This window comes from Xyrauchen texanus, chromosome 17 (assembly GCF_025860055.1).
Source record: "Xyrauchen texanus isolate HMW12.3.18 chromosome 17, RBS_HiC_50CHRs, whole genome shotgun sequence".
NCBI classification, from domain to species: domain Eukaryota; kingdom Metazoa; phylum Chordata; class Actinopteri; order Cypriniformes; family Catostomidae; genus Xyrauchen; species Xyrauchen texanus.
The window spans coordinates 37,846,320-37,863,839 of NC_068292.1; the positions used below are offsets into that span (position 1 = coordinate 37,846,320).

Here is a 17,520-nt window from a genome sequence, read left to right on the forward strand (position 1 = left end):
TTTCTTCTTCAAGATTAATGAAAGTACAAGCAAGAGCATTTTTGCAGATTGTATGATGATTCCCCCTTTGGTTGAAGATTAAATGCAATAAATTGCACAAAATAGGTCTCACAGACTCTGACACGTGGTGGTAAATGAGCATAAAGAATTTGACACATTAATTTGTGAAGATCTTTTAAATTATGTTTGCTTTATTTGACATGCATTACAATTTCATGCCTTATTGTACATTATCTCTAAGAAGAAAAATAACTAGTAAATCACCCAGAAAAGATGAAAAACATAATCTGTTTCCTTATGTTACTTTAGACCTAATTCAAGCGCATACATTTGCAAAACAACAGTCATACATTTTATTACAATGGTGTTAAAACATTGATCTCAGATGACCTGTTTCGATAAAGTATCAATCCTCTCAAAAGTTGCATAAAAAGCTGACCCACTGTTGTTTTCTGATATAAAAAGGCTGATGAGAACCTATTATCCAGTCAACTTTGTGTCATCTTTGAGAAAATGTCTGTAGCTTGTAGTAAGTGAGTGAGTTAAACTTGTCTTAGAAAATGACATTAATTTGCTACTATTATTATATTGTCCTCCAGTTATGCTTTCCTGTGCATGCTTTCATTTTAATTAAAATTGTTACTTAATTTACCACTAATTAAGTACTATTAGAATAGAAGACAAAAAAATTAATTACATTCTATTAAAACCTCAAATAAACTCTAATAGTAAATTTATTATCAAATCAGTTTATAAATGATTTTACTCTATCAATAAATAAAATTAGGGAAAAAAAGAAAATGGATAACGCTAATTAGATTTTTTCATAATTTTCATTTGTAGGACTATGGAAATGCACATGTTTTTCCTGCTTTGTATTTTTGCAATGTCTTATTTGACAGACACAACAACTGCTAAAGGTACAGTTTAAAATTACACAAATTATTTGAATAATCCTTACAATGTATTATACATATTCGCTGTAGCCTATCAATCACATTAAAGCATTTCACAGAGCTGGATGTCAAATTTATTTGAAAAGTTTTTGTAATTTTATTGCCAGGGTTAGATTCTTTTGTATGATACGTTTTGCCTGTTTCATAATTGTTTTGTTTTTCAATCTTGTAAATTTTTCATTATCATGTATTTTAAATACAGATATGGTGTAGAAGATGTTTTTAGAACATATTTCATATTTCAAAAATAAGTGCCAATATAAACCCATTGTTACAATCGTTACAATTATGTTTGGCAAAAGAAAAAATAAACCAACCTTTTACATTTTAAAATATTTATTTAGACATTTTGTAAAGCTCTGCATTTTTACTACAATACTTTTTCGATTTCAGCCAAAAATCTTGCTGTATGGCAAGGCCACACAAGCAGGCTTGGTTGAGAATCCTTGAGCAGCATTTGGTGATGCCAGTAACGCCACTGATGGCAATATGTGACACAAATTACTCTACTGCAACTAAGTAATGGAATAATCCATGGTGGAGGGTAAACTAATTTGACAAGTACATAGTGACCTCCATAACTATCACTAACAGAAAAGACTGCTGTCCTGAAAGGCTTGACTAAGCTGAGAAATGCATCGGCAACTCTCTGGAGAACAACAAGTGGAGTGCGGAACAACGCCCAGTAAACCTAGACGATCTTTTCACCCGACACGCGGGAAGAGATGAGTTATCCTCCATAGAAGCCCAGCTAACACTCAGCAAACTAGAAGGCAAACACACACCAGACACGCGAGCAACCAACAGATACACAAGACAGGACCAACTACAGATAGAGTGAGTTTAATTACTCAAAATCAAACAACAATGCTCAAACACTCAGTCAATTCTGAGCAACATTTAACAATCCAGCAAAGGACATGACACACAAGGGGATGAAACAGGCATGAACAAAAAGGAGCAGGTTCCTATGGAAACACTGATTCCATGTGCCAGAGGCACATGAAACACATGAGGAAGAAAACATCAATAAGCTTGGAACAAAACAAACAGGGAAAGATGATGCCACGGTCCGTGACATCACCGGAGAGTGCGCGGCAGTAACTTGCGCATAGCGGTCACTAACAACTGGACCCGTGCACACACACAAAGAATGTAAACGAAACACGAGACAGACAGGGGACTATAATGTCACGGTCCCATCAGACAGAAACCCAACCTGACAAGGTGACAGGACTGTGACATCACCGGAGAGTACACGGCGGTAACTTGTGCATAGCTGTCACTAACAACCGGACCTGCTCACACAAAAAAACGTACCCGAAACACGAGACAGACATGATAATAATGCCATAACAATAATACTGTAACAAACTGAATTTATCAAAAAAAAATTTTTTTTTTTTTACTTGCTTTTAAAAGATTCCTAGCAATCCATGTCATCCTAAATTGTCTTGTAGAACAGAATCATGATTTGTTTTCCCGGTTATTGACAATGTTTTGTCACTCATCCAAATGGCTCAATCAGATTAGTTTTAGACATATTTCATTCCTCAATTTAATGCATGATAATGTTTTCAAGAAAACTTTTAATCATGATGAGCATAATCAGAATGTTTCAGTAAAGATTTGTAGCTATTACTATCCTGTTGAGAAATATTATTGTTTGTGGATTTACTTAATTTATGTCACTGTGCAATATGCAGTAATGTTGCAGAAAATGCTGCCACTGGTGCCTTGTAACTCAGTCCTCAACACTGGACCATGTGAAAGAAAATCAAGCCTATGGTTTCAGGACCAATAGGAGTGTTCATGTCTGGTTATAATTCCACTACCAATAAGTTTTAAAAGAGCAAGTTTTTGTTAGTGTCGTCCTGGACTTAAACTGACACCTAGGGGTGTGGATGCAACATCATTCAAATGCAATAGTTTTCAGGTACCAATGGCATTGTAAAAAAATACTATTCACGGTCAGCCATGATTAATTTAATCCATAAGTGAAAGTGTCCAATAACAGGGTGGTTACTGAGATTAAGCAAGTAGTATGTGTCTGGTCATGTGATCCTCCCAACATGGCAGCTTCCATAAGGGGACTCTCTCCATGTATATATAGAATGATGTCTGGAGTCTTAATCTCATATGAGTCACCATTCTTATGTTTCAAGATACTATTAATTTCTTTAGAAGTAAAACTTTTTTTAATGGAAAAGTACTTTTTCAGTTGTAACTTGTCATTTAAGATGATGATTATTTATATTAACCAATTTTTCTACTAATTTAAATGTCTAGAATGAAGAAGGAATGTGAAGGACTAATTTTGAAAGCATGTGGAGCAAAATCTCTGCAGAGTGGGGGAAAGACTCAGATTCAGTCCTCAACAATCAGCCATTTTAGAGAGGCCATAAATGTGTTAAATCAAACCACTCTTTTAAATTAAATAACTATTTTTAGAAACCCTTATTTGGAGGGTTATTATTTGACTTAGGTACCTTATTTGACTTTGGTAAGCTTCACCCATCTATAGACTACATTTCACAGAATGTATTGTCACAAACGTTGGAATCAGTTATTGGTACCAAAACTACACTACCACTGAATGCTGTCGAGTTCCCATTTGCCTCACTGCCCAGTCATTTGAGATGAGCAGATAAGTGTTTTGGAGGATCTTTGTGTGGCCGGATTCCCGGAGAGAAAAACCTGTGTTAATGATGCTGAAATAAAGGCTTGCCTCAACTGGATTGCCATTTTTCCTGCCCTGTTTCTTGATGTACCTCTAGAAGGACTGTGGCCTGTAGGGACTTACTGGCATTTAGAAACAAGACCTGGCTGAAGAGTTAGAAGCCATGTCAGGTCAAAAACTCAAAGCAGCTGCTACAGAGATAGACTCCTCAACAATCCCCAATTGAAGAAAATTCTGCATGGTGATGCGAAACTAGCTAATTTCTGCTTCTCCAAGGAAGGTTTACAGGTTGCAGCTGGTGATTTTCAGTATGTTGGTGGAGGGTTTGGGATGAAGGATATTATTTACATTTTGGGCAGCTGTATGGATGAGAGAGAGTGTGAAAATAGAGTGCCCGGGCTTTTTTGATATCACTATTTTTCAGCGCTATGGATATCCGATGGCAAAAAAAGCCAATTTCCCAGAGATGGAGAAAGAATGGCGAAGCATGTTTGCTTTCGCTTCGATAGACTTTCATCGCTTTCTCTTTGGATGGATGCCTGGACACCACTAGATTAATAAGCATAGCAAGAGACTTACTCAGGAGGTTTTAAACCAATCTAAGCAGTCTCAATCAATGTGAAACGCAGGAGGAAGAAGGATGTGGTCTCTAAGGGATTCTTGCATTGTGGCTGTACCATACTATGTAGGAATCAGAACTAGTTGTATTTTGTATGTAATGTGAACGCACTTATTTGTGAGATTAAAAAAAGTATTCATATTCTTTGTTTTCCATTCTACTGCAGCCTTATGCAATTGCCTCAGAATTTGTTGTAGCTATTCTGTATTTAAAAATATTTATTGTAGTAAAAATAAAGGATACCATCTACACACTGCCACACAGGCTACAAACGTTTAATAAAAGAGAGATGTTGTAATTACATTGATATTTTAAAGAGGGCTGGGGATTGATACAGGTTTCCGGTTCATAAGCTCTCGATTAGATTCCGATTGTTCACGATATTGATTAATGTTAAGCTTATGGGTCCCGAATAAGTATGTTGACACATTTCCAAATGTGCGTTACTATCCGCTCTGTTCTCCTGACGACATTTCCGGAGTTACACCCGACTCCATTTTGCACGAAAACAATCTTTGGGGAAAATAAATGATATTTATTCGGGTGCGTATAGTTTTCATTTTCTTTTCAAATGATTCAAGACGCGATCTTTGTTTTATAAATGTATCCACATATCAAACATTCCTGCGGTCTTTGACGTTTAACGTTTAGTAGCTAACTGGCTGGTCATTATTGTCTAATGTGGGTTGTTTGCTTTCTATGTATTTAACGTTAATTAACATTAAAACTATTATTTTTAAGAGAAGGCTTTTGCAAATTAAGCAGACCAGCAGTTAGTTTGAGTTCATTAATTTGTTTTGTTTAGTTACCACTCTCACGAGAATGACATATGTATGTTTTTCTTGATCATTTTATTATATGTTGATACATACAAGTTTCTTTGGTCGAAAAGATTCTGACAAGAACATACATGTAAATGTCACATGTTATTTAATGAGCTGGTTCAGCTTTTATGTCATAAGATTGGACTGCTCAGATCACTCATATAAGCTATTATTTTACGTGCATTTTGAATACATTTCCCCTGCAATGTCACATGTCATCTGTGCTTGTATATAGTCATCATGTGCAAATGCTGAGGATGGTCTACCAAAGACCTGTTTGCTAGCAGAACTGGTTAACTGTTTGTTTCCAAGTGTCATGTGTTCATTTACCAGTAATTCTCCATCTCCCTCTGATTCTTCCACATTCTAGGCTGACAAAGTGCCCCAACCTGCCTTTGCCACTTTTCTCCAACTGAAGGTGCCAGCTGTATGTTGACACAGAAACTGGCTGGAGATCAGCATGAAGGATAATTGCACAGTTTATTATCAGCATGTCATGAATCAAGTCTGAGGACGAAAAATATCCCTGGCAAGAGCTTCTTTATTATGAAACATGGACCGGGGTACAGTTGACAGCCCCGTCACTCTTGTCATTAAGGCACCCAACCAGAAATACGATGACCAGACCATCAATTGTTTTTTGAACTGGACAGTGGAGAAATTGAAAAAACACATCTCCAACGTTTATCCGAGCAAGCCGGTGAGTTGATGTTAATGTGAGTTGCATTATAAACATGTTTTTTCATGGTTTACTAAGCTAGGATTAAAGCTGGGGAGTGTAATATTTTCAGTATTAGAGATAATTTCTCCCATCCTATCTTAATATGCAGAGACAACTATAAGTAAGCCATTTACAACTTGATTTCCATGAAAAGTGCAAACACTGCCTGTGGTGCATAACAAACATTCAAACAAACGTTTGTTACAGCGGCCCAGCCAGCTTGACACAGCATGTTTGGGTGGGACTTTCTGTTTGTTTGATCAGTGACAGATGGAGGGTGTTTTCAGAAATCAGTTTGAAAACAAAAACATTTTATTATTTTTTTTATTACATTTGGTGACACTAGTGTCACAGAAATGAAACACTACAGAATTAAATGTGGGTCTTACACCTGTTTTTAAATGTATCTGTCCATCAAGAAAGGTGGACAGACCTTATTTGTGTGTGTATATACATCAGGTGCATATTTCTTTTAGTATTATGACCAAATAATTAGTGTTGGTAATCATTCTGGAAGTATTTTAGGGATTTTCAGAGATTTGAGAAGGACTAATCTTTGTTTTATACTTCAGAACTAGAAAAATTTGCAGTTTTGTGTGTCTACATAATTCTTGTTGCAGGTTCAGCCTAAAAGCTTTCAAATTTTAAGCCACTGCATGAGCATTTTATCTGAGGTCATGGATTTATATCACTTAAAACACTTTTTTAAATGAGGCTCTCAGAGTCAAAAAGTCAAACAACACAAAGGAATGTCTTTCTTCCATTTAGACCCATTTAAACCAGTTTAATTATGGTAAATTGAAAACCATGTTTATGCGGCCTCTTTCAGTCATCTAAGGACCAGAGACTTGTCTATTCTGGACGGCTTTTGCAGGATCACTTGCAGTTGAGTGATGTGCTAAGAAAGGTACTCTCCTGATCTTTGATTTATGATTACATATCAAATCAAATGCAATATGGATAAAACAAACATTCTTGAAATTAAGTTTGATGTTTCTTCATGATTGTTGAAACCAAATTTGTCCTATTGGTCTTTGCTTTGAGGAGTGTGCACCAAAAGAGCAATGGAACAATTCCTTTTGTACAGTTCATGATAATAATATTAAATAAAAATACTTTTGTTTTTCTCAAATAGTACTTTGCATATATATATATTTTTTAAATACAGTAAAACTAATGATTTGACTTTTTTTGTTGTTGTTGTTTTGAGTCTAATCACTGAATTTATTTAACCCTAACAGCAAGATGAATATCACATGGTCCACCTGGTCTGTGCTTCACGTAGCCCCCCATCGTCCCCAACTCTTGGAAACCCGGTTGGCACTATTAATTCAAGTTCTTTAGTGAGTACCATTAAAGGGATAGTTCACCCAAAAATGTAAATTCTCTCATTATTTATTCACCCTCATGCCATCCCAGATGTGTATGACTTTCTTTCTTCTGCAGATCCTAAACTAAGGTTTTTAGCAGAATATTTCAGCTCTGTAGAACCATACAAAGCAAGTGAATGATGATCAAAGCTTTGCATTTCAAAGCACATACGGTCAGCATAAAATTAATTAATATGACTCCAGTGATTAAATCCATGTCTTCTGAAGCTCCAGCTTGTTTTGAATGCACCAGTGAGACATTCAACCTCCATTCTGTATGCAGACCCACCATTATCTTGGGTGAGGCCAAATACAGTAGTTTCGTCTGCAAACTTCAGGAGCTTGACAGAGGGGTCCTTGGTGGTGCAGTCGTTGGTATACAGGGAGAAGAGTAGTGGGGAGAGCACACATCCCTGGGGGCCACCAGTGCTGATCGAACAGGTGGTAGAAGTGAATTCCCCAATTCTCACTAGCTGCTGCCTGTCTATCAGAAAGCTGCTAATCCACTGACAGATAGACATGGGAACGACATAGAGCTGGTATGATGGTGTTGAAAGCCAAACTGAGTCCATAAAAAGGATCCTTGCATATGTCCCAGATCTGTCCAGATGTTGCAGGATATGATTCAATACCATGTTGACTGCATCCTCCACAGACCTGTTTGCTCTATAAGCAAATCGAAGGGGATCTAGAAAGGGTCCAGTGATGTCTTTCAGGTGGGCCAACACCAGTCTCTCAAATGATTTCATGACCACAGACTTCAGGGCGACAGGTCTGTAGACATTAAGTCCTGTGATTTTTGGTTTCTTTGGGACAGGAATGATGATTGAGCATTTAAAGCAGCATGGGACTTCACACTGCTCCAGTGACCTATTGAAAATCATTGTGAAAATGGGGACCAGCTGGTTAGCACAGGATCTAAGACACACGAGTGAAACGCCATCTGGGCCCTGTGCTTTCCTTGTCTTTTGTTTTCGGAAGACATGGCACACCTCCTCTTCACAGATCTTAAGTGCAGGTTGTGTAGCAGGAGGGGGGTTAAGGATGTGTTGATGTTTGTGTGCAGTGAAGGTCAGAGCTGGTGTGGGGTGTGAGACTGGGCCTTTCAAATATACATTAAAACACATTCAAACATTCAGCCAAATTTTGATTCCCTACAGTGTTGGGGGATTATGTCTTGTAGTTAGTTATGTCTTTCAGGCCTCTCCACACTGATGTATAGCTTATAAAAATAGCTTCTTTTAACCACTCAGATTTCCTTCGTCAGTGTATTTCTGGCCAGATGTTATCCCCACTTCTTTAATCATCCTCTTTGGTCTGACGAATCTGCCTAAGTTTAGATGTAAATCATGGTTTGTCATTGTTGTATGGACAGGAATGCACATTCCTACTAGACTAAAATATAATTCCCTTTTCCCTATAAATCTTGACATATGCAGTCTCATTGGCGATCATGATTTCAAGCTTGATTACATTTCCTACCGCCATCTAGGGCTCTGTGCATGCGTCAAGCACTATTAAGTGTTTTCGAGCTTGAAATAACGATTGTGCCTAGAGACTGCAGTGCTTTCAAACTTTTGTAATGTTTAGAAACTTTGGAGCTTTTTGAAGCTTCAAAGTTTTGGTCATAATTTACTTTGTTATGAACCTACATAGCTGAGATATCCTTCTAAAAATATTTGTGATCTGAAGAAGAATAAAAGTTACTTGAAGACTCAACTTGCTTTGTACCTGCTCTTTCAATTTGACATAATACATTAGATTAAATTTGATAAAATTTATTTGTATAGACCTTTTCACAAGACAGTTTTTCAAGAGTAGTGGCTTACAGTGTTCTCGATGCCATGGTTCACAAATTTCAGTTAGATTAACATTGTTTCACGTTATTTGAGGCAGGTAAACAGCAATAAAATAAGAACAAAGAAACAAACAAAGTCAAATAAAAACTATAGAACACAGATAGAACTGGAGTAAAGGTTTCTGTCTAATAAAAAAATAGAAGAAAGACAATAGAAGAAAGATACAAATTCAGTAAGCAAAGTTTTTCATGTATCTAACAGCAGTATCAAGTGCATACACACTTAAACATGTGCAAAGAATGAACAAAAATTGTAAAACTTCATATCTGTCCTTGGTTAAGACTGAAGAATTCAGTGATTTGTTAAATGTGCACATTTTGTCTTGTTATTCCTAGACTTCAGACAGTGCTGGTCCATCCTCCTCCGCTTCCACCCCCAGTCAGGACATCCCAGCTGGGAGTTCTGATGGACTGCGGCACCGGGGAAACCCGGTACAAACACATGGCCTCAATCCTGCCCCTAATGGTGTGATGCAGAGGTAATGACACACCAATGACAGTCTTATTTGGGATAATCATGTCATCCAGAGTTTGGTTTTGATGTCTTTTTCCCATTCAGGCCTGAAGGAATGCCTCTTCCCATGCATGGTGGTGCCGATGCGGGCTTCCCCGCCCACCCTATGTACATGCCGATGCAAATGTTTTGGTGGCAGCAGATGTATGCTCGGCATTATTACGTGCAATAGTAAGTTACTTCTTACTTAAATTTTGTTTTGATTCCTTCATGAGAGGGGCCATTCACTCTCGTTCATCTTCTCATCTTATCCTACAGTCAAGCAGCCATGGCAGCCTCCCAGGCGTCCAGCATGGCCCATTCTAACACTCCCAGCGCTTTCCCCCCTACTCAGCAAGCACAGCCTAATGAACCTGCAGTTCCTTTGGGACCAAACCCCGCCCCTGAAGATCACCCTGCCAACCCTAACATCCAGATAAACGCTCAGGGAGGAGCCATATTGAATGACGATGAGCTCAACCGGGACTGGCTGAACTGGATGTATACCGTGTCACGTGCTGCCATCCTCCTCAGCATCGTCTACTTCTATTCCTCCTTCGGCCGCTTCATCATGGTGATCGGTGCCATGCTGCTGGTTTATCTGTAGGTCACATCCTAATCAGATGCTTCCTGTTGAACATGAGCAGACTTATGCACAAATCACTGGAACTCAAACATCGTTTGAACGAAACATGCAACATTTTTGTCTTATAGTTTAAGTTTGTATGTTCTAGGCACCAGGCTGGCTGGTTTCCCTTTAGAGCAGAGTTGCAGAATCCAAGAGCTGGAGAAGGTCCGCAAGACGAGGCTGATCAAAACCAAGATATGCAGGAGATGGTTAGTAATAGTTGTTGACCAATATGGTTTCTCAAAAACGGATGCCAGTGTCTAGAGAGCAGGGTTGCTGAGGGATGCTAAAATGCCAATATGCCTGTCAAAATTTGTATGCGTCTGATTTAATTTATGTTTCTCATCATCTTAAAGTAATAGTTTACCCAGATAATGATAATTCTCTTATAATTGACTCTACCCTTATGCCGCCTCAATTTCGGATGACTTTCTTGACTAAGATGTGTTTATATCCATGTAATGAAAGTCGATGGGTTCATGAGAGAAGCTCGTTCACACTTCCTAACATTTGACTCGTGCAGAGCGAGGGAGTTTGAACAAGCGTCTCTCATGAATGTACAATGGAGACTGCAGATGTTAGTAGTGAAAAAGTAGTTACAATTTGGTCTGTTTCTCACCCAAAAACAGATCATATCGCTTCACAAGACATGGATTAAACCACTCAAGTCAATTGAGTCCATTTATGCTGTCTTTATTTCCTTTTTTGGTGCTTGAAAGATTTGGAGCCCAGTGACTTACATTGTATGGACCAAAACACCTCATACATCATTCAAAAAAATCTTCATTTGTGTTCCACAGAAGAAAGTCATAGGTGTTTGAGATGGCATAAGGGTGAGCAAATGATGAGAGAATTATCGTTTTTGGGTCAACTTTTCCTTTAAAAACTTTTAATTTAAAGGCTTATACTTAAAATGTCTTTTGTTGACCAATATTAACTTCTCATGTTTGAATTTCAAAAAGCAGCCAACAAGAGCCCAGCATACATGGGAACTCCTCTAGTAGTGTTTAAAACGGATCCCGATGCCTCGAGAAGTTGGTTGAGGAAATGCCTGGTGTGCGAAGCTGTAATCTAGACAATCGCTGTCTACTTTGAAGAAGCTAAAATATTTTACATATTTAACATTTTTAGGTCACTACATAATTCTCATACTTCATTTTGTGTTGTTACATAGTTTTAAAGACTCTTCTGTAATTCTAAAATGTGAAAAATAGCAAAAGTATAGAATGTGAATGTGTGTCCAAACATTGGATTTGTAGTTTGACATATACTATGTAAAAATGTTATTTAATATTGATTAAATGTTGAATGTTAAATTCAGAATGCCTTTATCAAAATTAGATTCACACCAAAAATTTTAAAGTTGAAATAAGCATTTATTTTACAGGTAACACTTTACAATAAGATTTTTTTTGTTCAACTGTAGGAGCATATGATGGATGAGGGGATGGAGGATGACGAGGGGGACAGTGGAGAGGAAGGTCCTGAAGACCCCATGAATGGAGGTCCGCAACAGCCGGGCTGCCTTTTGGCCGCATGGTCCTTCATCAGCACTTTCTTCACCTCTCTAATCCCTGAGGGACTTCCACATGCTGCAAACTGAACTCGCACATCTCCACATTGTCAATGCACAGTGAAAACAACAATACAACATGGTATGCCATGTACTGCAAAGTCTGTAACGCTGCTTCAATGGTGTTCAATTCTCCCTCCTACGCTTTTCTTTCCTGCCTTTTTCAATAAGTCGGGGTGAGTTTTGAATGAGGTTTCATGGATGTGCTATCCATGTTGGTGACAAAATACTTTTTTCATTGATCAGTAAGACCTAGAGAACCATGCAGTTACTTTAGTGCAGAACTAATTTTTCTCTTTCTCGTGTGTAAAAAAGAGTAAATATTTACAGATATGAATATATGCATCTCATTGAAATAAGGTGTTTTTAAATAAAATCAGGGTTTGGTTTCTTAGTATAATAAGTGGTTTTATTTCCTCCATATGATAAAGCAGAGCAATTACTGTTACACCCACTAGTGGGCGCCACTGACTTAAAAACCCACTTTCTTAAAGGTGCTTATTTCCTATGACTAATGCATTTTCTCACTTCCTTACATTTTACTTTTATGATTTACACCAACATATGTGAGTGTGCACTATGTCTAGCACTCTAATGTATATCAAAACAGTGGGCTGATTTATTCATGCATTGTTTTTTACCAATCGGGGTGTGTAGTTACAAGCAAACCACTATGGCCATTAACCATAATTCTATGTGACTGTCATGTATATATATATATATGGAATAATGTATAGATTTAGCTTTTATGGAAAGAAATTGGTACTTTAATTCACCAAAGTGGCATTCAACTGATCACAATGTATAGCCAGGACATTAATAACGTGAAAAATTACTATTACAGTTTTATACAATTATTACACAAATAAATGATGTGATCCAAAGTGAATTTGAACAGCAGTGAAACACTTTCTTATGATGTGTTACATTCATACGAGCAGACAGAGAAGTAAGTTTGAAGAAAGTTTGGAGCAGAAGAAATAGAAATAAACCTTGTGTAAATTGTCAGCTTTACGCTAAACTAAAATGCTATTTCAAGCCATTTTACATGCACATGATACCAGTCACAGTTATATTTTTTTTATCAAGACAATTCACTTTAGATCATAATTTCTTTTTTCTAGTAAGACCTTTAATATTAGGGCAAAAATCGTATTCTTGATAATAATTTTTTTTTCCTGTAAAACTATATATAAAAAAAAACCTTAAAACAAGATCAATTTGATTGATCTTGTTTTAGAAACAACACTGCATAAGATATTTAGGTTTTTCAGAGAATGTATTTTTAACATGTGTATTTTGTGAGTTTTCATAGTCAAAACAAGTGAAAAAATCTGCCAGTGCTGAAGAAGAAATCCAAAGTATTTAGAGAATCTGATACTAACGGATGAGTAATCTAATGGAATACGTTACAAATGACATTTTACAGCACGTATTCTGTAATCTGTAGTGGAGTACATTTCAAAAGTAACCCTCCTAACCCTGCTGATTTTTTAGTTCCAAATTAGCAATTAGATTTCTCAAGGATAAGATGTTGGAGTGATGGCTGCTGGGAATGGGGCATGTCTAGATTTGATCAAAATGACTTTTTTCAAATAGTGATGGTGCAGTTTTTACATCAGTAAAGTCCTGACTATACTTTGTGATCAGTTGAATGCCACTTTGGTGAATTAAAGTACTAATTTCCTTCCGAAAATTTGTACATTATTCCAAACTTTTGCCCGGCAGTGAGTGTGAGTGTGAGTGTGAGTGTGTGTGTGTGTGTGTGTGTGTGTGTATCTTTTCTTTGTTGTTGTTGTTTTTTTTTTACAATATACAGTAGAAATAGCTGATGAGAGAAGTGATGCACCCAGGTTTTTTTTATATTTATAATGTACTTTATTGCAGAGGACAGATATTTAACTTAAATGAATATTCTGGGTTCAATACAGGTTAAGCTCAATCAAGAGCATTTGTGGCATAAATCAAAGAAAAATCTAAAATCTGGGTTACAGTGAAGCACTTACAATGCAAGTCAATGGGGCCAATCTGTTAACATTTAAACATCCACAAGACAAACAATATGAGTGTTAATGTGATTTTAGTGTGATAAAATCAGAGTTATATCCGATTTTACAACCCTAAAACGACTGTGAAAATTATGATTTAAACACCTTTACAGCTCAAATAAAATCAAACGTTTTAACAGAAGAATTAATCTTTCTGATTTTAAACCCTCCAAAAAAACAAAAAAAAACCTGGCCCCATTCGCTTCCAGTGTAAGTGCTTCACCGTAGGCTTGATTTTTACTAGTAAAAACTAACATTACGATTTTTTGTGATTTAATGCCATGCTTCAAAGAGCTAGAGTCAAGTGTGGATTCAGCAGTACTTAAAAAGCACTAATATTTGGTAAATATGTGCAATTGTTCGTGCTCTGGAAAGCATTTCATAGATAAAATATATTAATTTCATATTAGAGGCACACATAGTTGGCATGTGGAAGAGTTCAAAATCACTGAATGCAACAGTGTGTAAGATTGGCAGACATTTACAGAAAAGTCCTCTGAGATATGTTTCTTCTTGAGGTACACTTATAAACTGCATTCTGAAATAAAAGCAGTCATCTGCATTCCAGAGCCTGACCTTTTACATCCATCTGTCCAGTCCTACACACAGACACTGAGGTGAGATGGAGACAAAGTAGAGCATCATGCACTTCAGTGTCTTCAGAAACCTCTAATCAAATGAAGATGGATTTTGTTCAGTTCATTGTAACAACACAATTAATTATGCATGACAGAGACATTTATTGGGCTCATTTCACCCGTACTCCACTAAGTAACTGGCAAATCGGGTTATACTCCCTCTTCTCAAGGTATAGGACAACACTTATCAAGAGAACAGATCTCCAATGAGGCGTCTGTCTCTCAGACAATGATTCCACCATGACTACGTCCTTTGTTTTTGGGTCAGTCAGTCGTTGTATCTTCATGAATTTATTCTGACTTGATATAAAGCTTCAGAGTTCAGAACACATATTGCTTTTCATTGGGGAATTTAAACAGAAAAAATTTGATTCATGACAATATAAAACAAGATCGTTCAGTTTAGTTCACATTATGCTTGCATAATTATCCGCACCAAAAAATATCTGGTTAGAGAAATGGTCAAATTTGGAAAATGATCATTATTTCCTGGAAATACAGAAAGATAAAAATGTCTGATAAATTTGAAAGCAAATCTCAAACATGAAAGACAAAACTTAATACAATATTAAATTGTATTAAATAAAAAAATTAACACAATACAAATGCTCAAATGAAAAACAACAAAGAATTTGTGTTGTTTGACTCAGAAATTGAATCTACTTCTACTTATTCTCTATAATTTGCTAATAAAAGTAAGAGGGCCATCTATTCAATTTACTAACATTGTCTAGCAAGGCAATAAATGACGTGAACTTTATTGACAGGAATGTTGGTTAACCTTAATTCACTGGCAAAGACAGCAGACAGTTTCCCATTCCTGGCTATATCATTGAAATGTACTCTCTTTGTCTTTCCCAGACATTTTAAAGGATCGTGGAGGAGAAACAAGGAGAAAAAATGAAGAAAAACATGCAGAATTGAAAGAAATTACATTAGATTTAGCTGGCAGTCTTCGCTGTGTAAATTACACTTTTATTCCATAAAATGGACTCCCTGGCGAACTGTTCCTTTCAATTTATTTGGAAATACCTCATGGTCCTCAGATTGCCCTTCCCCTATCTCTTTAATCCAATCACCCTCTAACTGGATGTTATTTATTTGCTTATTTATTTATTTTTCAAAGGATGTAACTGATTTTTATCAGAGGATTGAAGTGCCTTTTCTTCCTGGTGAAACGGTGACTAACAACCTGCTATCGATTTGTCCATGATAGTGATGGCTGTGTGATAGAGAGGACATCTATATATTTAGAATTATGCCTCAGATACCTCCGATATTTCCCACCGGAGAGCATCCTGCCCAACAAATCACATATGCGGAACAATGAATGATATTTGATGTCACTTCTGTGTAAATAAGTCAGAAAATGTTAGGGATTAGCTAGCAAATCCATAATTACATGAACTGATCAATAGATGCTGTTAGGACCCGCGTACCTGAAGGTTCTGAAAAGCCAGAATATCTGTTTTGTGGGGTTTTTTGGCCTATAAATTGGTCTTTTATTTATTATTTTAACAACCTTTCTTAAAAACACACTGTAAAGAACATTTAGTCAGGTAAACAAAAACATATGCTTACATCTAAATAAACTGGTTTTAATTTTATTCAGTTTTTTATTCAAAAATAATATTTAACATGACTAAATTAACCTTGACTAAGGTTACATGAACAAAAGCCATTTTTACTGATTATTCAGAAGTAGACAAATCCGGTACAGTTACAGTTTACATTACAGTAATTACAGTTGCAGGTTTCTGTACATTTAAAATGCCAAGTGTTTAACATTTGATAAGAACTGTTTTTTAAGTTATGCATCGTCCGATATTCAAAGGGGCTAATTCCATTCTGCATGGAAAGGAGGCAATAAAAAAACCTACAACTTATGCATCTGCCTAAGCTTTAAATAGAATCAATTATTTTAATATAATGAGTTTAAAACACACACACACACACACACACACACACACACACCACGTTTTATATCATCATGGGGACTTTCCATAGACTAATATGTAATTTATATAGATCTAATGCTAATTTCCATCCTCTAACCCTACCCCTAAACCTAACCCTCACAGAAACCTTTTTGCATTTTTACATTTTCAAAAAAACATGTATGTTTACTAAGCCATTTCCCTCGTAGGCTGGCTGGTCCCCGCAATGTAGGTCATCTCAGGTATTGTTATCTAAAGTATTTAAACCTGCACACACACACACACACACCACATTCTTTGGCTGAACTCGATTCACTGACCCTTAACACTGGAGCCACGCAGTGCTGTGTTCTCAACCCCATCCTGTATTCCCTGCACACACATAAATGAGAGAGCCATCATTAAGTTTGCTGATGATACTACGGTGGTAGGTCTGATCATTGACAATGATGAAACAGCCTACAGAGAGGAGGTGCACACTCTGACACGCTGATGTCAGGAGCACAACCTCTCCCTCAGCATCAGCAAGACCAAGGAGCTTGTGGTGGACTTCAGGAGAAAAAACAGAGGACACAGCCTCATCACCATCAATGGAGCACCGGTGGAGAGAGTCAGCAGCTTCAATTTCCACGGTGTCCACACTGAGGCCGTTGTGAAGAATGCTCACCTGGATTTGGAATAAACCACCACATCTTCAAACGGTTCTTCTCCAAGCACTGTAAAAACCACCTTGACTGGCTGCATCATTGCCTGGTACAGCAACAGGACCACCCTCAACCGCAAAGCCCTACAAAGGGTGGTGTGAACAGCCAGGCACATCATCGGAGGTGAGCTTCCCTCACACCAGGAGATCTACATCAGGCAGTGTATAAGAAAAGCTCAGAGAATCATCAGAGACTTCCGCCACCCTAGTCGTGGGCTGCTCTCACTGCTACCATCAGGCAGGCGGGGGGCATTGTCATACTGCTATATTGCTTGGAACTGCACCCAAGACTTTCACCCACTGTTGCGCTTGTGTATACTGTATGGTTGAGTGACAATAAAGGGATTTGATTTCATTCAATCATGGTTAGTGGTTCCACGTGTTTGAAATTAGTTTTCTCATATTAAATTTAGCATGTAATTCCAACTGAACTACTTCAAGGAGAGGGAACCAAACTGAATCAAATAAACCC

The 17,520-nt window shown here is 37.2% G+C and overlaps 1 protein-coding gene across 2 annotated transcripts; it reads left to right on the top strand.

Moving 5' to 3' along the window:
* The first annotated feature begins 4,672 nt into the window (after positions 1 to 4,672).
* Positions 4,673 to 17,279, top strand: LOC127657936 (homocysteine-responsive endoplasmic reticulum-resident ubiquitin-like domain member 2 protein). Of its 2 annotated transcripts, XR_007972338.1 has the most exons (10): positions 4,673 to 4,798; positions 5,450 to 5,779; positions 6,630 to 6,707; positions 7,042 to 7,143; positions 9,365 to 9,507; positions 9,588 to 9,713; positions 9,801 to 10,124; positions 10,256 to 10,358; positions 11,576 to 11,804; positions 15,270 to 17,279. XR_007972338.1 is itself a non-coding variant. In XM_052146953.1 (9 exons), exons 2-9 carry the CDS (start codon positions 5,633 to 5,635, stop codon positions 11,750 to 11,752), a joined length of 1,200 nt encoding a protein of 399 aa, XP_052002913.1. In that variant the 5' UTR covers positions 4,673 to 4,798; positions 5,450 to 5,632; the 3' UTR covers positions 11,753 to 14,808. The 2 variants fall into 2 exon arrangements, 1 of the variants encoding a protein (XP_052002913.1); XM_052146953.1 differs by lacking the exon at positions 15,270 to 17,279 and having other exon boundaries at positions 11,576 to 14,808.
* Positions 17,280 to 17,520: the final 241 nt, after the last annotated feature.

Coding starts and splice junctions, on each gene's coding strand:
- LOC127657936 (XM_052146953.1), top strand. CDS start 5,633: ATGGACCGGGGTACAGTTGACAGCCCCGTCACTCTTGTCATTAAGGCA. Junction 5,780..6,629: donor ACGTTTATCCGAGCAAGCCG/GTGAGTTGATGT, acceptor GGCCTCTTTCAG/TCATCTAAGGACCAGAGACT. Junction 9,714..9,800: donor CGGCATTATTACGTGCAATA/GTAAGTTACTTC, acceptor CTTATCCTACAG/TCAAGCAGCCATGGCAGCCT.